The sequence below is a fragment of the Pantherophis guttatus genome, chromosome 3, assembly GCF_059756535.1.
Source record: "Pantherophis guttatus breed Tessera chromosome 3, ASM5975653v1, whole genome shotgun sequence".
Lineage (NCBI taxonomy): Eukaryota > Metazoa > Chordata > Lepidosauria > Squamata > Colubridae > Pantherophis > Pantherophis guttatus.
In genome coordinates, this window is record NC_142065.1 from 70,068,569 (window position 1) to 70,094,961 (window position 26,393).

At 34.3% G+C, this 26,393-nt stretch overlaps 1 protein-coding gene across 5 annotated transcripts in view; it reads left to right on the forward strand.

Annotated features, from left to right (window-relative positions):
- PDE4B (phosphodiesterase 4B) overlaps positions 1–26,393 on the forward strand; it is a 273,652-nt gene that overhangs the window by 215,433 nt on the left and 31,826 nt on the right. For 3 of the 5 annotated variants that reach the window (XM_034433271.3, XM_087891079.1, XM_034433274.3), the window contains 2 exons: positions 2,035–2,105; positions 3,849–3,898. In XM_034433271.3, coding sequence (XP_034289162.1) covers positions 2,035–2,105; positions 3,849–3,898 — 121 coding nt within the window. Of the gene's footprint in view, positions 1–120; positions 241–2,034; positions 2,106–3,848; positions 3,899–14,487; positions 14,854–26,393 lie in introns of those variants that run through there. The other 2 variants (XM_060689958.2, XM_087891080.1) reach the window with 2 other exon arrangements.

Consider the following 26,393-nt stretch of genomic DNA (forward strand, 5'->3'; position numbering starts at 1 on the left):
GCTGCTCACAGTATGCTTTTCCTATAGAAGTACTGTACTAAAAGCCTAAATATGGCTTTTAAAATTTTATTTTATTTACTTATTTGTATCTTACCTTTATTGTTTTTACAAATAACTCAGGGCGGTGAACATATCCAACTCAACTTCTTCCTCTATTTTCCCCATAACAACAACTTTATGAAGTGAATTGGCCGAGAGAGGGACTGGCCCAAAGTCACCCAGCTGGCTTTCATGCCTAAGGTGGGACTAGAACTCACAGTCTTCCTGTATCTAGCCTGGTGCCTTAACCACTAAACCAAACTGGCCCTCTTTATCTCTTTAATGTGACTAACATTCCCAATAACAATGCACAATTTATAAATGCCAGACTTGGAAATAGAAAAACTAATTTATTTCAGAAGAAAAAAATACAAGCAATAGATTATATTTGTGCCAAAGTAATTAAGTTTCTTTGCGTTTTGCGGCATTGCTACTGTTTTCAAGATTTCAGTAATTCCAGGGCCTATAGCCCTGTTTTAACTGTTAAGCTATTAACAACTTTTTATAGTCACACAATAAACTTTTATTCTCTTTTCCAGTTATTGTCTATTGTATACCTTCAAACTATTATTGGTAATAAATAGACTGTAATTTTCTATTTTCAAACATATGAATATAAAACTCAAATATGTATTATATAAATCTGGGCTGCAAAAAATCTATATGGCCATTAAGCGGAAGCAAAGAATTAGAATTTTTATTATCTCTTTGCTGCCATCTGGTGATTTTCCAGATTTTTGCAACATATATCTAGTATTAGATATATAGCAGTGGCCAAAATTGTGGAAACCTTTTGGGGAAAGTGTATTCTTGAAGTTTCATGGTTAATAACACTACTTTTTTTATAGTAGTACCATAAAATTATATATCAATGGAAATAATTTAATCAAGAATTTAATGCTTTTCAACCTTTGTTTGAGAAATAAAAGTGGCTTTTTTTGTGGAATTCTAGATTTTAGGCCAAATTCCTGCAGTCTGCGCCGAACAGTCCTTGCACTCAACTTCACACTGCATTGCGCAATTTCATCTTGTATGCACCCAGATGATTTTCTTCTGTCACGTAGGCACAGTCTCTTAATTCCTCTATCATCACTTGCTGCTGTGCACCTTTTCGTGCCTTTACCAGTGTGGTTTTGTAGTGACTGAGTCTCCTTATACCTCTTCAAAAACTTAAAAATGCCACCTTTGGTTAAGTTTCCACCATTTTTTCTTCTAATTTCTTTATAACTGTAGCCTTGTTCACTTAATAATACTATTTTAAATCACTTTCTGGGTAACCAGTTAACTCTTTGCACCATTACTTTAATTTTATTAGGTTTTACAAGCTGACTAAATGAAAGAACACAAAAAACCCCAACCAACTTGATAGTGATCACATAACACACTGACAAATGTCCTCCTCTCAGCTTCAATACATGACATTAATAACTGAATCCTACTGTGATCTGATTGGCCAAAACAAGATGACACCTGATTGGCTCTCTAAACACTCATGCTCATTCGCTACAATCAGATGAAGGAAAGTTACCTGATATCAATCTGAGCAAGTTGTGCTTCCTTTTTCTGGTTATTTGGCTATAATTTTTCATCGAATACAGATAATTGAACAACCTGTGTTGCATTACATTCTTGACTAAATTATATTTCCATTGATATATAATTTTATGTTACTGCTGCAAAAAAAAAGTTGTGTTATTAGCCATTAAACCTCAAAAATACACTTTCCCCAAAAGATTTCCACAATTTTGGCCACTACTGTATATGATGTGAGCTATAATATTGTTTAATCAATTAGAATAATATAAGTCCTTGTTATTTTATGGCTTTAAACATAATTTTAAAAACTGAAACCAATTTGTTTTAATACAAATATTTTTGCTTAATTCTCTTCAGACATTTGTGGGACTTCAAAGAACACCTGCATATTTATATAATTCTACATTTTGAGTTCTTCCAATGTATTATGTTATTCAGTGTACTCTTACATTTTAATAGGTCTTGGCAAGTTTGAGAAGTGTAAGAAATAATTTTACAATACTGACTAATCTGCAGGGAACGTCAAACAAGTAAGCTGCTTTTTTTCATTTTTATTTTTAATTAACTGTTGTAATCATACCTTAAGGTTGTAAAACTATGAATTATCTATTTAGAAGTAGGTCCTGTTTAAAATCAGTGGAAGTTTCAATCCAAATATTGGTTGGATTGAAATACAAGCTAATCCCCAAAGCAGTTATTTGGAGTTTAGATCTGAATTGCAGAAACATAATTATGGCTTTGGTCTTCATGTAGGAATGTCAGTTTGGTTCATCTTGGTTTTTCATTTTTTCTATTGTTAGTTTATTCTATCTCTTAGGTGCAACAACTTCTGGTTTCTTTAAAATGACAAATTCTTAATGAAAAATCATATGTATATCATTCACATTTTTCCTAATATATTTATTGTGTTTAAGGTGTATTTTAAAAATAGATTTCTCCTAATATATTTTGTGTGTGTGTATGTCCTATTTTTGAAAATCACATTAAATTTAGTTTACCGTATTGGAATGAATTATGAAAAAAATTAAATTGTTCAATAATGACACCATTTGTACTGAAATTTTCACTATCTGTTAATTGGCAGATTTTGAAAATGTCCTGTCAATGTTCAAATATAACAGAAATTGTGGTACAGCATTTGGAGAAACCTGTTTAAGATTTACAGTTATCCTCATGTGACTGGACCCAATTTTACAGCATTTTTTGCAGCAGTTGTTAAATGAGCCACTGTGTTCATTAACCGAATCTGCAGTCATTAAGCAAATGCCACAGTTTTAAGTGCAAATTCATTCTTCTGAATGGGCATTTTCCCCAGAAAATTACAAATTGCAGTCACATGAAGGCAAAGTGGTTGCCAAGCACCTAAAATGTGGTCACGTGATTGGGGGGAAGTTGGGGCGATGGCCAGGAGTGTTTTACGGCCTGTAAAAGCACCTGTTCCAAGCCTGGCATAATTTTAAATGGAAGTATTTGTAAAATATTTATTACTTTTCATTGTCCATTGTTCAGATCCGTTATTTAGCTGTTCGGGTTACTTAATGTTTATTTGAGGAAACTAGGTTTTTCTTCCCTGTGGAATCTCATGAGGGCAAAATCAGAAGGATGATACTTACATGTTTAAAAGTATTATCATCAGTTTGTGTCGACTGATCAGAGTAATCTAATGCAGATGCACCCATGCCCTTCACATTTCCTCTCAGTCATGAGAACATGCAGTATGATTTCACTTTACATTCCTAAACAAGCAGTATGGAAGCCCTTGACACTGAATCTGGGTGACAGCTGCTTTTTGAGGCAAGCAGTTTGTAGGTATTGACTTGCCAGGTGGATAGGCCAATGTTTGAAGGTTCCTCCACATGAAAAGATGCACTTAGCTGTTTTAGACTGCATGCAGAAGCATTTCTCAACTTTAAGAGACGTGGACTTCAATTCCCAGAATTCCCCCATACTGTATTGCTGACTGTGGCTTTCCCGGAGTCAAAGTCCACACCTCTTAAAATTGCAAAAGTTGGGAAACACTAGCATGGATGGATCACCTCACTGGCAGCTGATGTTAAACTTACAAATGTTTACAAATTTGAAGGGAAGATACTATGTGGCGTATCCTCCATTCAAATTTGGGTTTAGCTGGTATCTCTAGCCTTCAGCTACCCATTACTCCTATAGAGTGAACCCTTAATCTATATTAATAGGGAGGAAAACTGCATTGTATTCACAGGCATCTCTGAATCCCAGTGCAGCCATATAATAAACTTCAATTCATTCCTCTACAGGAGGTCTCCAGCAGCAAGTCAGCTACCCATCTCCAAAGTAAACATTCAAGGTATGTGTTCTGTTGGGGGGCGGGGGAATATTGCTTTGTTCAATTACAGGGCCTGTCCTGTACATTTACAGCATCAAGCAGAGAGGTATCATTATGCATTTTTATAATGGATGTTTGCTGGTCGAGCATAGCTTACCCAAGCTGTTTTGTCATTAGTTGTGTTTTGCAGCACAACTGAGTAGCAGAGATGAGAAAGAACCTTTGTGAGGAGAACAGAAACAGATGGTATGCACACACAAAAAATGCCTAAAAGAAGAGTGGTATAGGGGCAGACAGGAAGAGGATGGAGGAAATGATTCATTGTTGAAATGCAAACGGTTCATTGTTGAAGACTTTACAGTAAAGGGGACACAAAAAAACAATTGTGAGCAATCATTTCATTTAACAAAGGGATGGATTTCATTGCTCAATATGCTCTTTACAAAAACAGTATGCCTAACTATTAATGGTATGTGTCAACTGAAATGCAACAATTCTTCATGCATAAACGTTCTAGGTCACTGCAACAATTCCATGAATAAATCTTCCCTTTTTTGGAAATAATTTTATTAAAGGTTATATTATACACATAGAACTAATACGTGTTACATAGAATTGCATAAGAAAGAAGAAACCTTCCTAATCACCTCTTTATGCCATACCCATCCATTCTCTATATACAAATCTTTAAAATTTCTTCACTCCATCTTAATCAGAAAAAGTCAATTAAGGATGATAACATATTATTATTACAAATTACATTAATAAACCCACTTTGAATCTTTCCTTTTTCTATTTAAACAAATTCCTCCATCTCGTTTTTAAATAAACATTTTAAAACATTGTCATACAACCCTAATTTTAAAATGCATTAAACTTCATCAGAGATAAGATCTGATTTATTCTAACCCTAATCAAATAAACCAATTTTATCTTCTTTCCTTTTTTCTCCCAGCAATCTTTAATCCTCTCAAATAATATTTTAGTATCCGCTTTTTTTACAAGCCCTCTTCATCTTTTCTCCCAGACTTATTAAGACTTCTATCAACCCTTGTTGTAAATCCAATATAAAATGGTTATCTAGATCATATTTTCACTATTTGTCACAAAACTGTTAACAACTTCAATAAGTCCCTTTTGTAACTCCATTGGAAAGAAGTTATCCAAACTACACTTGTGGTTTAGTATTTTTGAGTGTTTTTTATCTATGGAGGTTCTCAGTCATCCAGGTCATGATTGTCCCAAATGTGCTTTTTCAAGAGGCAACTGGACTTTCTATTTTTTCTTTGAAGACATTTCACTTCTCATTCAAGAAGCTTCTTCAGTTCTGTGTGTTTTGTAGTTGTTTGGTCTTTACATCAGTTAGTTTGGTTTTTACATCCAATATATCATATTTTTATATATCCTTTATTTCATCTTTTTCCTTGCAGGGTACCATTTTTAAAGTCACATTCATATCACTTTCAGTTTTATTCAATGGAGGTTGTTCTTTAAAGGCATAGTAAAGTTTTCCTATTATAGAAGATAACTTTAAAATCATTTTGGGCATGCATGCAATAATTACAAATTTCTCTTAAAGAAATCCATTGATCTATTTATCTCTTTATGCCCTCTAAAAACCAACCTTCAAAGTCATCTTATTACTTATTTTGTTTCCAGATGTAAATATAAAAAAGATTATCACAAGAAAGGATTGTTAAAATTAGTTTCAGAGTTCTGATCCAAATCCATCTGAACCCTTAATCCATTTAAAACTTTCTGAAATCTAGACTTATTATCCCTCTTTGGCTGTATATTCAGAAAATAAATTTTCAATATAAAAAATACCTTTGTTAAATGATTGCGGAAAAATTCACCTGGTGATCAAATTTGCAGTTTTGAAGGATAAAAAGAGCAATAGAAAAAAATAAAAATAAAATTCAACATGATTCTGAGGTTCAGCCAGAACTTTTAAGTTCTTAAAGGCTACATTGACAGCTGTGAGCTCAATGTAATCCTGTGACCTCTAGCTGCCTACAAGCCAACCACAAAAATGCAGTTTATGCCATCTACTCTCTCACAAAGAGAGAGACGAAGACCACCTGTCTGGAGTACTTAAAGCTGATCTCAGTATGTCTCCTTACTCCAGAAAGATTTTAATAGTCAGAATCCAGCATTCAGCTGCCGTTTTTAGCTGTAATGTCTCCTACTGGCAATGGGATGTCAGTTATAATTCCTCACCAGAAGCAACTCCTGCAGACATAAATCTTCCTGAAATTCATGCTTAGCCTTATTTCTAAGCATGGTAGTACAACTGAGATTACTGGGGACACTGATTCAGATGTTTGCTCTCTAGAATAGAGGAATACAATGGGATCAAATATATTGCCACAATTTTTAAAAGTTTCCTTTTAACATTTGCAAAAGCGAATTCAAATTTTCTCCAATACCCCTTTGTTACTTTAAATAGGCCAATTTTCTGTTCAGTGGCGGCCCCTATCCACCACTGATGATCTCAGAAAGCTAGGCAAGATCATAACTGATCTATGCTTAGATGGGAAGTTGGAAAGTTTTTAGATGAAATTGAAAAGTTGAAAAAGCAAATTCTCTAAAGTTGCCAATAAACTAACATGGATGTTGAATCAAATTAAATGAAGGTTTACTTTTTTAAGCATTTATTTCAATATTCCCAGGACTCGGAATAAGGTAACCATTCTGAGTTATCTTTCTTTAGCTGTATGATTGTTAACTCATATAATTTGATTATTTAGTTTTTTCACTATATGACCCTGAATTATCTGTCTGTATCTATCTATCTATCTATCTATCTATCTATCTATCTATCTATCTATCTATCTATCTATCTCTATTTTTAAAATATTTATAAATTTATAAATATTTAGAAACTACCTATCTCTTATCCAGAGGGGCTCTACCCTAGGTACAATGAAAATAGTAAAATGTTAAAAATATAACAACTGAATATAAAAAAATTAAAATTAGGGACAAGGATAATAAAATTTAAATTCTGTTGGAATTTGGAGAACATTGATAACTAGGGCAATATATGTTTTTCATTGTAATAATAAAGCCAGATGGAACTAGAATATTAGAATTTTTTTTAAAAAAATGGTTTCCTCTATTACACAGATTTGGAAGAAAATAATATCCAAATTTAGTAAGCATAATTGATTTGGAAACAGTTGGCCACTAGAATTCCAGCCAGTATCCCTGACGTTCAGAAAGACAGCTTCCATTCTTTTTGAGAAATGGGTCATGTTTTCTTTATTTCATCTGCATTAAATAAAGACTAAAGTAAAATTAATTCTTAGCTGTATCATCAATGTGTTCTACTTCTTTTCATTATTTGTATAGTATTAAATGGATTTTTATTCAACAAAAGGCAGGCACCTTGTATCAAGAGTCACTTGATACAATTGAATCTTTGAGCAGATATATTCCATTTGAAGTGTATTCTATCAGCCTGCAATTTTGTTGTGAGGGTATAGTATTATTCTGAAATAAGCCTAGCATATTTTGGCATTAGAAAATGTTGATCATTCTTCGAAGGTTATGCACTGTTTTTCTAAAATCTCAAATACTACCTGGGTTAGTCATTGGTATAGGTTACTACTTCAAAAGTGCACAATTCAGTTTTCCTTCTGTAATGCTTCCTGTTCTTTGGTTTTCTTTATTTTTAGAAGAATACAAATGGTCCTGTGCTTAATTGCAACATCAGTTTTCTTGCCCCTTTTTGTCTCTGCTTTCTTTTAAAGTGGAAACTAGTTTTCAGATATCTGCCCCAAACCCAGCAAGATTTCTCTAGAAAATGTACGCTTGATCTAAACTACAGCAACAAATGATAAATTAGATGTTGGGAAATATTTAATTGACACCACCACTTAGATGACTCACTCTGTACAGAGAAAGGAGTAAGTGAATTTGCTAACTAATGTTGTGGCAAAATTCCCTTTTCTTGTATGCTAGATTAGATGCCTTGAATCTTGCCAAGGCTTAAACAGACTTAATGTACCTATACAGGTTATAGACCACAGGTTATAGACTTATGACCACAATTGAACCCAAAATTTCTCTTGTTAAGTGAGACATCTGTTAAGTGAATTTTGCAGTTTTTATGACCTTTCTTTCAGTTGATAATTTAGCAACCCAGTTTTTAAGTGAATATGGCTGCTCCATTAACTTTGCTTATCAGAAGGTCACAAAAGGTGATCACATGATCTTGGAGCACAGTAACGGTCATAAATATGAACCACTTGCCAAGCATTTTTATGACATGAGCATGTGGATGCTCCAAAGGTTATAACTGAAAAACGGTCAAAAGTCTGTTTTTTCAGTGCCATTATAACCTTGAACTGTTGTAAATGAACTGTTGTAAGTCAAGGAGTACCTGTATTATCCCTTTGTTTCTACACAGACACACACACCACATTTTAAAAATTATACCGGTACTTCAGAAATTAATAATTTATACCAATGAATTTTTCCCATACACTCTTTAGACTGTGGCTGTGATTGTAGGTCTCGATTCCTAATTCAGGAAGACTTAAGAATTTTGATCATTACAGAATAATTAGATTGGCATTAGATTTGGTATAGCTGAGGGAGATGGAAAACGAGCAAATATCATTTCTCTTTTAGGCTGCCATATTTCTTTTGCCACCCTTGTTCTATTAAGTTCAACTAGAAAATAGATCTTGGTCTAAATTATTTTGAAGAAAACTTCTGAGTAAGTGTAAATCAAGCTGCAGTTAGTCAAAATATTGAATAACAGTGATGATGAGTCTTTAGTTTATATTCAGCCTTCCAGGAGTTTGTGGTGTTCAGATCACTCTTTCCTCTACTTTTTCTCCCAAAGTGGTGTAAATTGGACTGAGAGCGACTGGCCCACAGTCACCCAGTGAGTTTCCATGGTTGAAGGTGGACTTCTTGGTCCTTAACAACTCCACCAAATTGGCATAATTAATATGCCAATAACAGAAGCAATGTTATGCCTAACTGAACAGTACACATTGATTCAATGTCAATGCAACCTGAGTGATGCTTGAACATAAAAGAACAAGTTGTAATAAGTGATCTTTTAAAATATTTCTCTAGTTATAATAATAAGATTTAGTCCCAACATGAAATGTAAAGACAAAAGTAATCATCATATGCTGCTTAAGTAGCAGCTTCAGTATTTGGCATACATTATATCTTATCTATTATATCTTATTAGCTCGATGTGAATTATTGTTCTTAAGTCTTATTATTTTAGGAATAATATACTTTTTTACCCTAATTTGAAACATGATCCTTTATTGTGTGCACATTTATCCAGTATAGAAATTGAAATATATTTTGATGTAATATATGGAATGTGGTTTCCCATTTCTTAGTAACAAGCCTTGTGCTCCATTTACTACACTATTATATTTTGATTCATAGCACTGACACAGTAAATTAATGTATTCATTCTGTGATCATTTTCTTTGCTTTAAAAATCTGATTTAGTTTCTGTAAGGAGACATGCAAAACTCCTAAAATTAAAATAGAAAAATATGCAACAGGCTTCATTCAACATTTTCAGTATAAGTTAAGGGAATATATCTGATTCTAAGAGTCAATTTAGCATGGTAAATAAATGGCATTCAGTCAGCACTATCTTAAACAATTATCTAGAATTACCAGTACTTTTGCCCACAGAGAACTTCTGACATTGAAGGACTACATTTTTAGAGTTGAAAAGACTTCACTTTCACTGTCTTTTATGAGACTGAGCCCTTTATGTTACATTAATATTATGGGCACCATATTGTCACTGCGGGCTATGAGAAATTTGGCTTCCTTGTCTATACATTGAAATTGAGTTTGAAGCCAACCTACAACCTTTTCCACTGCTACACCAGTTGCTGAACTAAATTTTCTTGAAGCATCTATTCAGTCTTATTGTAACATAGTGTACTTGCTTCATCCTTAAACCTACAAGAGTACAAAAATATTACATATACAGACGGGGGAGGGGGGCGCATGCACACACACACACACACACACACACACTTCTAGTAATACATCCTGTCTTTTTTTTAAAAAATGTGAAATTGTTCCCTTTTATTTTGTTTCAATTACAGACCATAGGAACATACAGAAATGTGTTCATTAATTTAAAAGGTTCTTGTGGGATAATAAAGGAAAGTATTGTACAAATAAACAAATAGAGTGTTGGAACACGAATTCTGCAATTGCATAATAAACAGTTTTCAAGTGGAGTACTGTGGGCTGTTAAGTTGAGCTGAGGTTAAGAAGGCCAGGTTGAAACCCTTATAGTATTTCTTTGTGAATGGCTTCTCTGAATGACATCCAGCTGTTATCTCTCAATAAAGTTGTTAAGAGATTAGGGGTTGGGGGATAAAATGGAATAGAAGATGCCCATGTGTATGCGCGTGTGTGTCTTTTCACATCCGGATGTATTTATTAACCCAGTTTGTTAAACTGATACATTTTGAAATTCAAAACAGGATGAAGTATTACACTCTTCCACAGGAGATTCTTCTGAAGGTAGCTTTAAAAACAAACAAAATATTACACATTTATGAAAACAAAAACATTTCTTGGTAGTGAATTATGTTTTACATTCAAATGGCATCAACCTAGAAGTCTTAGAAAGTGGCAAATCACTTGCATGAATATCGTCATGAAAACTGCATCATTTGAAGGCATCTTCACCTTATTGTAGATAAAATAATAACTTTATTTTTATTTTTAAAAGAGAGAATCCAGTATTAGCTAGAAACTGAATCACAACTCTGGATAACAAGCTACCCAAAAAAGTGTTATTTTCCCTATTATTTATAGAAAACCAACATTGGAAGGATATATTTGATTTTAGATAAAATAGAAGAAGACTTTGAAAAGTTGGTTATTAGGAAAATTTGGGAGTAGGCAGACAGGAAAGAAGTGCCATGGTGGGACATAAGCAGTAGTGTCAATTGAAGGGAAGGATGTTTTAGTAGATTAAAGGCAGATAGGAAATGCCTTCAGCTTTGGATTGTATGTGCTGACTGAAAATAGTTTAGAAACTTTGGGGTTGCAACTATCTTACTTACATCTTGAAACTAAGCATTTTCTGTTCTGGGTATATTCTGACATGTTTTGTCTCACTTTACCATTATTTAAGTTCTTTGAATGACTTTACATGAAAAATATGTATAGATTCATGTTTTAGATCATTGTGTTTTTGTGTACGAATTACCCAAAAAGTGAATTGTTAGATTATCAATTAGCTACCATAATTATTCATTCAGACTCTGTAAGGCATTCTCAAGATTGTCCCAAAGGTGCTTATTTCAAGAGGCAACTGGATTTTCTGGTTTTTCTTTGAAGACATTTCACTTCTCATCTAAGAAGCTTCTTCAGCTTTGACTGGATGATGGGAAATGGAAAGATTTATACTCCTTGCAGACAGCTGGACATTTGCATTCTTTTAGCGTGTCATTAAGGTCATCTGGAGGTTTATCTGCGTCATCAGAGTCACCCATGTGGTGCAAATTGGTGTGAAGCCTTCTTGGAACTGTTGAAAGGACTGTGTTGTAGATTGGAGATAGATGATGTTGTCTCCCTCCCCCTCTGTTGCGAGAGGGCTTTTCAATTTTGACATAGATGGCCTCTTTAACCCCAACCATGACCTGGATGACTGAGAATCTCCATAGACATTTTCAAAATTGCTATGAGATGTATAGCTTTGGCACTAGAACCTCCTAGTTTACAATAGATAGATTAAATAAATTAACCATGAGACACTAGTACCATTGCCCATAATCTCATGAAAACCCTGAAAATTTTCTGACCTGGCTCAGGGAGTAAGTACTGTGTTTCCCCCAAAATAAGACCCTGTCTTATATTTTTTTTGAACCCTGAAACAAGTACTTGGCCTTATTGCCATGTGCTCAAAAGCCCAATTGGACTTATTATTAGGGGATGCCTTATTTTGGGGGAAACAGGGTAATAATGCTTTATGTAGATAAATTGTGGTACTTCCACATAAGCAATTTATTTGGTTTTGGAATATGGTCAGAAGTTGTTTTATCTCACGACATCTCTCACAGTTTTGAGAGCTGCTTTTCTTTGTATTGCATTAACTATTTTCTCATTGGTGGAGAGTCATCTGCTTTCATCTGCCTCCTGGATTGGAACAGTCAGTCTTGTCTCTTAGCAAGATTCAGCATCCTATTCCTGAATTACTTAGAATTTCACTTACCTCTCTACCATTTCAGCACCTTAGCAATATGAAAGTCTGATTACTGGTATCGAGGAGAAAAACTGATTGCAAAATTGCCAGCATGTTATGATTTCACTTTCACAACTAACCATGAATTTGAAAAGCAACATAGGGATGGTGGTTTGATTGCTGGGATAGCTTTGCAGAATTTCAATCATTTCGTTCATTTTCCTTTTTTTACAACAAGCTTCTCTGTTTGTTTTTTTCAGAGTATCAGTGAAATACACACAAAGGCATGTTCTGAAAAAATGTGGGTTGGTGATTGCTAGCAATTTATTTCTTTTTTGCTGTTATGGAAAGAGAGAGAATTCAGGGTTGCTGTCAAAAGTGCTTTATAGGGTATGCGGGAATGAAAACATTGGAGGTATGTAAGTGTTCTTGGTCCTATCAATACCATTATCAATAAAGGGCTGCCAAACACCTTTCAGCAATCACTAGAAAAGGAAGCCAACCCAGATGGGAATTCCAGGGTGCAGATTTTTGCTTTGTAGGTTTAGCATATGGTTAAAAACTAATTGGGCCATTAGTATAGAATTCCCGTGGCTACTAATGAAATCAGGTTTAAACCCTTGCATCTTTTTTTAAAAAAATTAATTTATTTTATTTAGTTTGTCAAACATGTACGAGAAAACAGATTATAAGTATAAACATGAACATGAACACAAGAAATGAGTACAAATAAATGGGGACAGTAGGACAGTGACAGTAGGCACACTGGTGCCCTTATGCCCGCCCCCTTACAGACCTCTTAGGAATGGGGTGAGGTCCACAGTAGACAGTTTATGGTTGAAGTTTGAGGAGTTTGAAGATGTAACCACAGAGTCAAGTAGTGCATTCCAGGCATTGACCACTCTGTTGCTGAAGTCGTATTTTCTGCAATCAAGTTTGGAGCAATTTACCTTGAGTTTATATCTATTGTTTGCCTGTGTATTATTGCGGTTGAAGCTGAAGTAGTCATTGACAGGTAGGACGTTGTAGCAGACAATTTTGTATACTACGCTTCGGTCAGACCGAAGTTGGTTTTCTGGTGTCATGCTCAGGTTTTACTTCTGATCTTGCTAGAACTAATTCTCACAAAGACTTTTGCTTTTCATGCACAATGATGTCATGAGATATACACCAAATCCTTTCAGGCAGTTGTTTAGATGCAAGTACATCTTTCAGTGCTAGTCAAGTCTCAAATCACATGATGAGCTTTCAGGTCAATGTGAGCAAATCAAATCAATGTGAGTGTATTTCACATTCAGAGGGACAAAGAAGAGCTCTGTATACACCACCTCTGTTTTTTTAAACTGTGAGCTCTTTATGTGTTAATGTGGACCCTGAAAAGAGAAGTGTAATTGAGGCAGAAGGGACTATTCTGTCACCAACAAAGAATAACAAGCGCCATATTTTGCTATCTAGCCCTATTTTTTTCTTAATACAAATGTAATGTTTGTATTATTATTTGTAGTAAAACTGGATGATGCAGACAGCTGGAACCAGCAGATATGTTAGCTATCGTTCTGTGCCAGAAGTCAGTAAGAGAACTCTTTATAATGCAACAAAGTATTATTGAGAAAAATAAATTAATTGTTCTAAAATCGGCAGAGATCAAAGAGTTACTTGGTTTATGCCAGTGCATCTTCAGATTCTGTCCTGCCACACGGCTAAGAGTGAATTGACTAGTGTTTGAAAGATACTGCTTACAACCTAAATGTTATTTCCTGCATTGCAGATGTAGTTCATTCCCACAGCGAATCCACTTCTCATTTTCCTATTGCTTAGAAACAAGCTTCCCCCTGAAAGTTGGAATCATGCATCTTAGTAAGTATTTCAGTTATGCTATTGACGTCAATGCAGTCATTAAATAGATTGTCTGCCCTCCTGACAGTAAGCTTATGCCGAAGACCTAGAGGCAGACACATTTTAAAAGAAGAACATCAGGTTTTCTTTCAGCAGATTGAGAGAATAAGGAGGGGGGATTCTTTCTTAGTATTTCTGTACAATTTCCCTGCATGTCAAAATTGCATTGCTGAGAATCACTAGTAGACTCAGATGTTGCTGTTCAGTTCCTAGGTTCACCAACAATTTTAAATGAGTAACTCAAAAATTACTTCTTATGATCAGCTTCAACTGGGAAATGCCACAAATTTTACGTCTTGGTTCATTTATCTTGCATGCATCATGTAACTTTAATCAACTAAACCTTTTTAGCCGTTGACTCCAAACCTTCTGGGATTGATTTCATGAGCCTATTAAAAAATAGCTGCCGTGTCTCCTGTGGGCTCTGAAGACATGTCAGCCAATCATGTATCCATAGCAACCGATGTAAACTGTTCCCCCTCAGCCACACCTGTGAACTTTCATGTTAGACATTCCACACGTGCTACACTCATCATGCGCTCTGCCATTCCATCCAGTCCAAATGCCATCTATGGCAGCTGAGCAAGTTATGATGATGTCAGTGGGACTCCCCAAGTGTAGTCAAGGAACCCTTCTGAGGTTCCAGGAGGAGGGAGGGGACTTTTTCCGGGTGAATTACTGACAGATTCATTCATTATCCTGACCAGTTGCAGTCTAGAGCTTCCCATCTTCTGTCATGCACAGTAAAGGATATGCAGCTGTCCGAAACTGACAGATAAGATTTTTCTTTAAAAAGGCTATTAAAGATTCACAGCTGAGGATATATGGCAGCTATAAATATGTGGGAGACAACTTTGCCCTTTGATGGAACAATCAGGTATGTTTAAGAGAAAAGTAGATAATTTTCCAGTGTTTTCTTATTGGTTGCTTTTCGTTAGGTTTAGAAATGTTCTTCCTACCTTGTTTTTTTCAATCTTCACTTATTAACCTGAAGCACTCTAAATATTTCTCTATAATCCATAATTTAGGTTCATAAAACTGATATTTGACCTGCTTTACAGGGGAAAAAAAGTTTATGTTTAAACTCAGCTTGAACGACAATTGCAATTTTAACTAATGGTGCTTTATTACATTTTAAATAGTACAGTTCTGGTTTGGGGATGATTTTTATCATTTTTATTTTCATTTCTTCATCCAATTTCATTTGAATCTGTTGTTTATTAAAATATTGTTTAAAACGTCATGGTCCTACCTTGAATCATTCCAGCAAGCTCTCCTGATTTCATAGATTTACGTCAACTGAGAATGGGAAAGATAAAACCTAAATCTCCACAAGGTAGTGGATACATTTTATATAATGAAGATATGCACATATTGAAGAATTCATAAATCAAAATTTTAACTGTGTGCAACTTCAAAAGATCATATTTATACAGTATTTTGCAGTTGAGCTTTGGAAAATGTGTTGCCACTAAAAAATAATTCAGGAATCAAGAAAGCATATGGCAACAATTACTCGTAAGTCTTTTATTAACTCTTGTTCTTATGGAATCCATGCCATGTCTTATGCTAATGTCAGTGATTGTAAGAAATGTCCAGGAAAAGACTAGGAACCATAACATGAAACAATTATGGAAACATTAAAACATTCTGAGGCAAGTCAAACTCAAAAAAGTGAAAGTTAATACTGTTTTCCATACTGTAGTGCTTTCCAGTACATTCCTTAATAGGAAAAATAGTTTTTCATTTGCCTTCCTTAGTTGTTTGATAAGAACTTTTATTTCAATTTTTTACCAAGTGTATAAATTACATACAATTTTTTTTTTTGCCAAGTGTATAAATTACATGCTAATCCTACAAGGAATCTTAAGGTAATTCAGATAACTACAAGGGAAATGAATTAAAGTCAGGTCAATAATAAGAATAAAAATATAGTCATAAACATAAGTGAAATGGCTATAGTTAGAATTACCAGCACCTCTTAATCATATATTTTGTTAACACTTAAAAAACACAAATTATACTGTTAATTGATATTTCACTATATCATACTTAAAGTTTTCAAAACAAAGTATTTTAATATTTAATGATATTGACTTTTGTTTTACTCAAAATATACTCATGTATGTTTTATACAAATGGAAATATTTTCAGTGTATAGAAAACATAGCCATAAATATTAATTCCTCATAAAGTTAGAATTCTAATCAAATGTCTCAATAATGTCTATTCTGAAGATGTTATTAAATTTAAAATAGTTATCTTTCCTTAATTTGTTCAGTTGGGAGCTCTTGGGATGTTTACTCAGAAACAGGTTTTATTCTGTCAATTGGTATTTAGTCTCAAGTCTGCTTAGAAAGTGACCTTAAATATAGAAAAATAACCTTTAATCATCTTTCATGTTTTGGATTAAATTTTCCATGTTTTAATTAAATTGAAGGGTTTAGTATTGAAATAAATTCCATCATTCTCCTGCAAAAATGCTTCATCTCTGCTATTTTTGCCTACAAAAAAATAAAAATAAAACCTGAGATGCACTTAAACACATTTTATTGGGAGAAGTTGCTGTAAGAAATATTTAAAAATCGGAGGTATCAAAGCTTTTTTATTAATGTATTAATAAAAGTAATGATAAAAAAATCGAAACCCTGGAACAAAAAATAGGGACAGATCTTTTTTTTCTTTTTGTCAATATTTATTCTTGTTATGATGAATAACGACCCTTCCCTTATTTTGAATATAAGCATATTTCTAAATATTAGACTGTAGGAAAATACTTAAAGTAGTTCCCAACTCATGATTCTAAGGACATCTTCACTATCCTCACTTTCAAATTCTTGAAGTAGTCTGAAGGTGATCAATGATGGCTGATTCTGGCCAACTTGAAATCTTGAAAATAAGGAATGAACATAATTGCTCCACTCCAAGCTGTTATAGATACAGCAAAAATATTGGGCCGTCCCCCCCACTCCATTTCACTGAAAACAGAAAGGGACATAACTCTGTTCTTTGCGGGCTTTTGACCCCTGCAGAAAAGAAAGGAGAATCAAATGCTTCATCTCTGCTCACAAATGCTTCATCTCTGGTTGTTTTGCCTGGTATGCTAAGTAGATGCAAAGCTATCGAGTTAACGTTTTCTCTACAGGATCTTAAGCTCAAAAACCAGAAAGGAAAGGGAGGTATAAGTTCTTTCCAACAGGGAAACTGAGCCACATAGCGTCCCAAAGAATATTTCATCTTTATTTAAGATGAAAATAAATTGAGTCCATTCTCTAATACCTTGAAGATTGACGGGGCTCAGCCCAGAGGTTTAGAGTGCTTTCCAAGTGGCTTAGAATCCTTATTTCAAAGTGCTTAGTAAACTAGAAAATTGCTACCTGGTCAAGAGTCTAAAATGGATGTACAATTAACATCATATTTTTCATAAAAAGAAATAACCCTGCATAAGTTTAAATAGCTGTGATTCTTAAGTAATAACAACTATTTAGAAAATTGGTCGTCGTCATCGTCCCCCAAATATTATAGTACAAGAAACAATTTAACAATTATGGCTAAATAAGCTAGAAATCCTCAGAATGATATACCTTTACTATTATCCTTACACTGAGTGACATTTTTTCCTTCTTAACTCTTTCAGGTAGGGTGGGAAACATTTGTGGGCTACATGGGCTTTTATGAACGGAAACATAATTTAGCTAACGCTGATCTCTTGTTGATAGATGATTCAGGTAGCTATGGAAATACTACTTCATACTACTTCACTATTTGATCTCTTCTAGATTGACAATGGTCCCGTTCATACTGGGACACACTTTAGATTGATAATGCTTGTATTTTATTCAACAGGGTAATATTCCCAAATAAGTTGTTGGGTATATTAAGATTACCATGTCAAGAAATAGCTCTGTGTTTACATAAAAAGAGAATGGCAAATAGATGCAAGTCTGTACTACATTTTGCTTCCGATTCTGACTGGCCTAATAGGACTAGTGTATACAACTAAATAGCAAAAGAACAATGCTAATATCGGGTTTTTAGAAGCCATTAGCCATGCTTTGGGTTCCCATTCTGAGTCAGGCATTGCTAGAGCATATCTGCTACCATTTCTGACCGCTGGTCTTATCGGTTGGTCATTATGATTATGAATACTAAATTCAAACAACATTTAGGGACCGTTGTTTTAATAGGATATAGTACATTATCTTTTACATTGTCTTTATTACCTACCTGTTATAATAGTGTTGAAGGTGGTGAACAATACACAGATCAGACAAGAGTCCAAAGGTGTGCAAAGAAACAGTTTCATGTTGCAAGAAACAGTTTGCCAAAATATTAGGCATAAAGTATTTCAATGGACAGAAATTAGGTACCAGAAAAATAGTTGAACTGAGAATAGTCTTTGATTTAGCTATGGCTAAGTGAAGCATTTATGTTCCTCTATTCAGTATTTTACTTCAATCCAAGGGCCAACAAGTAAATGGTACTGTACAGAAGGGGAGACATAGTCCTGATAGAGGTCAATTCAACACTCCACAGATACCAGTCATTTTGCAGACCAAATAGATAGCCTTAAATACCTTGTCTCTATAGGACTCTGAAGTGTATTTGTGAACATATAGAGGATATAGGGAGGAAAAGACAAGGGAAAACACTCTTATAAACACACTTCTGTAGTATATGATCTCTATAATATGTAAAAATGAATAGTCTTTCGTATAATCATAGGCGTACTAAGTTTGGCTGTAAATATCCAGATATTACAATGTTCTGTATCTTGTTGCTGTCATCTCATGTTCCTCTCAAATTTTGTAGGCCATATATGCAATGCCTACATACAAGCATGTATGCATATACCTCTTCTGTTATTCCCTATTTTGAGTGACATATATAAACCACACAAAACGAGAACAAGCCAAAGCTATGATAAAATAAAAACTATATTTCTCTCATCCTCATTTTTTGGGCAATCATTTTCACACATGCATTCTTTTTCACATCCAAAGCCATTTCATCCTCCCACCAAACTTCTTTTTCATACTTTTCTCAGGCATAACTGAACTTACTTTCCTGGCACTCTGTAATATAATTTTTTCACTGTATACCAAGTAGTTTCCATGTCCTTCTTCCTTATGTCCCTTTTGAATTCATTCTGTTGGGAGATTAATCTAGAATAGAATAGAATAGAATAGAATAGAATAGAATAGAATAGAATAGAATAGAATAGAATAGAATAGAATAGAATAGAATAGAATAGAATTCTTTATTGGCCAAGTGTGTTTGGACACACAAGAAATTTGTCTTCAGTGTACATAAAATAAAAGATACATTCGTCAAGAATCATAAGGTACAACACTTAATGATAGTCATAGGGAACAGATAAGCAATCAAATCATATTAGGAAATAGTCAATATAAATTGTAAGGATACCAGCAAGAAGGTTACAGTCATACACTCATAAGTGGGAGGAGATAGGAACGATGAGAAGATTAGTGGTAATGCAGACTTATTTGACAATGTTGAGGGAATTATTTGTTTAGCATAATGATGGTATTCAGGGGAAAAAACTGTTCTTGTGTCTAGTTGTTCTGGTGTGCAGTGCTCTATAGCGTCGTTTTGAAGGTAGGAGTTGAAACAGTTTATGTCCAGGATGCGAGGGGTCAGTATACAGGTCCTCAATGGAAGCAGGTTGGTAGTAATTGTTTTTTCTGCAGTTCTAATTATCCTCTGAAGTCTGTGTCTATCTTGTTGGTTGCAGAACCAAACCAGACAGTTATAGAGGTGCAGATGACGGATTCAATAATTCCTCTGTAGAACTGTATCAGCAGCTCCTTGGGCAGTTTGAGCTTTCTGAGTTAGCACAGAAAGAACATTCTTTGTTGTGCTTTTTTGATGACATTTTTGATGTTAGGTGTCTATTTTAAGTCTTGAGATATAACCTAAAAATTTGAAGGTCTCTACTGTTGATACTGTGTTGTCTAGTATTGTAAGAGGTGGTAGTATGGGAGGGTTTCTCCTAAAGTTCACCACTATTTCTATGGTTTTGAGTGTGTTCAGTTCCAGATTGAGGCTAATAGTTCAACCTCCCGTCTGTATGCAGATTCATCATTGTCTCGAATGAGACCGATCACTGTTGTGTCATCTGCGAACTTCAATAGTTTAACAGTTGGATCGTTTGAGATTCAGTCATTGATATATAGAGAGAAGTGGAGAGAGCACACAGCCTTGTGAGGCTCCTATGCTAATTGTACAGGTATCTGATGTGATTCTGCTTAGCTTCACCTGCTTTTTCATCCAAAGCCATTTCATCCTCCCACCAAACTTCTTTTTCATACTTTTCTCAGGCGTAACTGAACTTACTTTTCTGGCACTCTGCAATATAATTTTTTCACTGTATACCAAGTAGTTTCCATGTCCTTCTTCCTTATGTCCCTTTTGAATTCATTCTATTGGGAGATTAATCTAACTTCTAGTACTTCTTCTGAAGTAGTTTACTTTCTCTTCCAGCAGTTTTCCACTTTCACTGTTCTTTCAACATTTTTTTCCTTCAGGTCCATTTCTCCCTGCAGTTCACTGTTGAAACAAACAACAACAACAACTAATCCATACATTTGAAATAAACAAGACTTTTCTAAGCAGGTAGAAAAAACTTCATTCTTGTTAATTTTGGGGTCTCTGAATGGCTCAATTATTTTTTTTCTGAATTCTCATTTTATTCCCAGTCATTCATTTGTGTTATGTACCAAAATAATTTCTCCTTTAGACTGCACTCTTTCAGAATGTAGCACACTTATTCCAGACAACTATTCTTTCATTATTATTGTGGAGTGTAAAATTCACCTATCACTAGGCTGTGGATTTCTATATTCATATGCATCTACAACAATGTTTTGTCATGCATTTTAGTTCTTTGATTCAGAATTCCATGTATTCATTTTCTACTCAGGATTAAGTGACTGTCTACCAGTCATGACTTTGTCAATAGAAACTTTCATATAATACTTTATATATTTTACTCTGAGAAGGAAAGAGTGGATTAGTCTACCATTTTTAGTTATGCCCATTCCAATAGATAAGGATATACTATTCAGTTTTGGCATATTCTGTTCATTAAAGCACGAGCGCAGTCAAAGCACAGTTTTACCCGAGGCATGTTCAGTCTATTTTATGCAAATTCAGCTTCAAATCTAGAGACAACCTTGGAAGCCATCATACTATTTATTTATTCAATTTCTATAGTCACCCATCTCAACCAATGATTCTAGGTGGCTTACAATTCAAAAACATATACTACAAATAAAAGAATAAAAACATTTTAAAGCAAATAGCAATAGCACTTAGATTTATATACCACTCCATGGTGCATTACAGCAAACTCTGAACAATTTGCAATGTCAGCAAGGTCAGACTCCAACCATCTGGGTCCTTTTACCGACCTCAGAAGAATGGAGGGCTCAGTCAATCTTGAGCCAGTCAGGATCGAACTCCTGGCAGTGGGCAGAGTTAGCTTATAATATTGCATTCTAACCACTGTGCCATCATGACTCCTGACAATAAAATAAAACAAAACAATAAAAACTATTTTAAAAAACCATCCAAAATAAATATACCCAGTAGTCAAGATACTTGGCATACTGTTGACTGCTTCCACCCAATTAAAACAGAAATATACAATGTACTGAGATACACGCCTAGTAATTGGCCAATCAAATTGACAAGACTTGGATATGACTGAATGGATATCATCATCATCAATTATTAATTACAGCCAAATACCATTCCTAAAAGGAAATTTGGGTTGTGTATAATGCTTTACATTATATTTCATTCTGCCTACAAAGCAGTATTAGTGCAGAGCATTTCATATTCTGACAGAATTATATTTCCCAGAACTGCACAAAACAAACAGTATGTACTAAAACTACCTCAAATCATTTTAAAAAAATAATAATAATCGTAATTGAATGGCACCTGGTAGAAATCACAAAATGCAGGAAATATATCAAATGTCATTTCACATTAATATGTTAGGAAACCTTCAAAATGAAATTTACCTACATACTTAGAAGTATTCTGATCACTGAATAAGCAGGAATAACAAGAAAAAAAGAAACTTATCTTGGAGCATGGACTGGAAGGAAATCTACACAGATCTGGTTCATTGAGGAAATGATGATTTCACATATAATCATTTTATTGACTAACCTTAGTTCTCCAATGCCCAGTGGAATTTTTGCAAGCATTCATGAATCAGTGAGGAAATTACCATTTGCCTGCAAATTCTATTAAGTTGGAGCATTGTGAGAAGTCCCTAACAGTCAACAAGTGCATCTTTCAGGAAAATATTTTAAATGAGGTAATTAGCTTCAGAAGACAATATTCACAGAGACAATATTACACAATAAAAATACATTACGTTTGCATAATTACATGTGAGAAACAGCATCAATCAGTTCAAATGTTTGTCCTCCAAAAAAGTCTCATAACATTCTGAATTATGTTGATTATATATTTTTATAATATCTATGTGAAACACATCCTTATGTAAATTTCTTCAAATTAAGGGCTTCTCTAAAGACACTGCGATCGCCACAATGGATGAATGGCTGCAAAAGTTGATGGAGTTAGCAGAGATAGCTAAACTGACTGCTTTAATAAAAGAAAAAGATACAGTTACTTTGTTTCTACTTGGAAACCGCTTCTGGACTTTGTGCTTGAGGTGGAAAAAAATAAAACTTTGAATTTGGGTTTTACCAATTCAATAGTTATGTTGTTATAGAAATGACTAGTTTATACTATTATGTAAAATTAAAAAGTTGAGGTTTGGTATTATTATCTTATTCTACTGCACCAAAGGGAGTCATTTTATCCTAAAATCATTCAAATAACAGCTGCATAGCTTTCAGACTAACTTCTAATACATTTCAGGTTGATATATTTATTTTTTATATCTGAATGTAAGTATTATTTAATGGAAGTACAAACTCTTAGATATGCATTCAATGCTGAAAACCCAGAACTGATGTCGGCTATTTCATATACTGTAATTGTATTTCATGTTTTGGCATGTCAAAATAATAAGATGCAGCTCTTTTGGCTTTGAAAGTTAAATGAAGGGTGTTTCTCATATACATGTTTTAATTTGGGATTATTGAATGATCACCTGAACCCTGCCCAAATGTCTGCCGTCAGCTGCTGTAGATTATTTTTCTCCTTCTCTATTACGTCTCTAAACGCCAGCGTGACTTTCATGCACATGGCTAGTGCTCTGTAAACTTATAGACACATTTTTCCTTGGATTGGGGCTAACTTTGATTTAATTTTGTTCTTTTATAACAGTTATCTGCAAAAGAAAAAGCCGTAGTTAAAGAGTAATGATAGGAAATACTCATTTAGCCTTTTCTCATATTTATACATAGCTAAAGAAGGGGCCACACAAATAACTTCTTCCCACTGGAGAATCAGTCAAATCAATTAATACCCTTATTTCAGTTTTTAATTTTCATGACATAAAAAATACAGCATATGGAACAATCCACATGCAGGTGCTTTAAGCATAGTAATTACAGACTTTAAAAGATTGTAAGACAAAAACTGTAAGGTAGAATGAAGCCGAATATACATGTCCCAGGATAATGTTGCTGTCAATAAGAAAGACAAAAAAGTGTGGGTAGTGGATGTGGCAGTGCCTGGAGACAGCAGAAGAGAAGTAAAAGAACTGGATACAAAGACCTACAAACAGAAATAGAACGACTGTGGCACAGGCAAGCAAGGGTAGTACCAATAGTAATAAGTACCTTGGGTCCAATCCCAAAACAACTGGAGCACCACTTGAACACCATTGGCATTGTCAAATTCGCCATCAATTTTGCAATGTAGTCAATTGCAAAAAGCGGCTTTACTTGGAACAGTTTCCATCCTGCAACAATATCTAACACAATCAAACATTCAGATCTGCCTATCCCAGATCCTTTGTAAGTACTCAATAACTAGGCAAAAATGCCAAATCCAGTCTGAACATCTGGCTGACTGTGCTACGAATACTAATATTAATAATACTAATACTAATAATACTAATAATAGATAAATTAAAAAATAAAAGAACTGGAAAAAATCACAGAATATCGCAACCTCGCTGTTAAGGATATTGTTGTTGTGTTACCAACCAGCAGAGTGTAGAGCACAGAGAAACGTTGCTGAGAGCAATGAATAAGAGATGTGCAAACTGGTTTATCAAAAGTTTACTTTATAGTGAAAAAACAATCTCATAGTCTTTAAATCAATCCAAGTCTTTGCCAGTTAAATCAGTCCAGTGATATAAGAATCTTCTTACCACACAAACAGTAGTTGGTTAGAATAACAAACTCACTCTGGTAACAAACCACGATGGTAGCAGATCCATCCAACTGATGATAGCACAATGGTTGCAACTCCACACACAATGGTAGCTTATCATCAACTGAATACGTTACAGTACCTTTCTTAAATACGTTCACAACTAATTACAACATGACTCAGCATTACAATGAATCAGCAGGAAAACTTTAAAGTCACACAATACATATTCATATTAAAGTCACAGAACACATATATTGCCTGGACAACTTGTTAGGCTCAAACCATATCCTAACACTCGCTATTGAAACTACGTGATTATAGACGAAACTTGTAACAGTGATACCCATTGTCATAGGGGAACTGGTACCATGTCCAAGAATTATACAAAATACATCAAGAAATTGCAGCTTCCTGCAATAACACCAGCGGAACTACAAAAAAACTGTGCTACTCAGAACATCGTACATTTTAAGAAGATACTTGGTTGATACCTAGGATGCTGGTATCAACCATCAACAAGAGGCAAAATAGCTGCATAAAGCCTCTGATGCACATAAGCTACCCCAAGAGTCTGTAGAGTCATCTCAGTCACAGATAAACCTCCAAGTGAAGGAAGTATTGTGTGTGCATGCCATTAGTTATTTATAAAAAATAATAAAAGTGGGATAAAAATAAATGAAATGTATCCAAAAATTAGCTAGCTGGCTAAAGGCATTTGGGCTCCCAAATGAAGTGTTATTTTAATGGTTATATTATCTTGAAGATTTTTTTAAAAAAAAATATTTTCCTTGATTTGTAGAAAGAAAAAAGAGTGACAGTACTAACAATAAATATATAATTAAATTTAAACAAGTAAAGAAATAATTGCACAACAGCATCTGATGAACATGTATATAAAAAAGGAACATTAGCAACTGCTTAAAGCACCATCCCTGTTTGTGTACACCACGGGTGTCAAACGCGCAGCATCACATACTGCAATGTTTTTTTCTTAAGAAAAGAACTTTTCCGTAAGAAATCTGCAGTGCTATGGTAGAAATAGTGGAAGGAGAGAAAAAAAGGAGACAACAGCAGCAAAGTGGATAGATTCAATTACAGTGGTAATGGGTATACCATTAGAAAACCTGAGGGACCAGGCTAAGAACAAATCACCCTGGAGAAATGTTGGTTGCTAAGAGTTTATGCTGACTTGATGGCACATTGTGATCATTACAGGAACAGGAACCTTAAGCTCATTTGTGTGGGTGGGTGTCAGGTGTTCTATCTTTTTTCAAAATTATATTAAATAAAAGGTGGTTTCATTTCACTTGTTTCAGTAAGTTCTATATAAACTATTGCTTTACACCCAGAGTTTGATCATTGAAACTCCTTATTCAGACATAATGAGAAACCAACCCTTTTTTGATGATTGAATTTTACTCCACCCTAAGCTTTCAACTTACTTAGTTTTACTTCAACCAGTAAAGGGGAATGGATGAGGAATGCCATGCTTTCTCATAATAAGATGGGAGCCTCCATGCTGTTTAAGTGAGATTCCCCCTTTAATTATGATATGCTAAAACTGCTGCCAACAATCTCAGAACCATCAAGAGCTCAGCACAGCAAAAACATTCATGTATCAAATAGCTAGAGGTCAAGTTAAAACTTTTTCTTTCATTGTTGATGAAAGATTCACATAATTATTGGTTTGAAATTGATTTGACCCAAGTGTGGTCAATATGGCTTCAGTAAAAGGTTAAAAAAAGTATGCTTTCATAGGGTTGGGATCATAAAATTGGAACAGGAGCTAAATCCTTGCTATAGTAGATTTTTGATAATACATCTCTGTTGAGTGTGAAACCGCTACTATTAAAAAAAAAATCTTGGAGAGGCATGTCATATAACCCCTGGTTTTGTAAGAGGTGGTTTCTCAGATTTGCCAAATTTCTTCTTGCTCAATTTATAAGGAATGTTTAAGTGAAATAGCTCAAGTTTAAAAGAACATCCTCTTTTCCAGACTAAGATATCTAATATTTTCAGGAAACACTACTGAACTCTAACTTTACTTCCCCAGAATGCATACTTTGTGATTGCAGTAAGAGT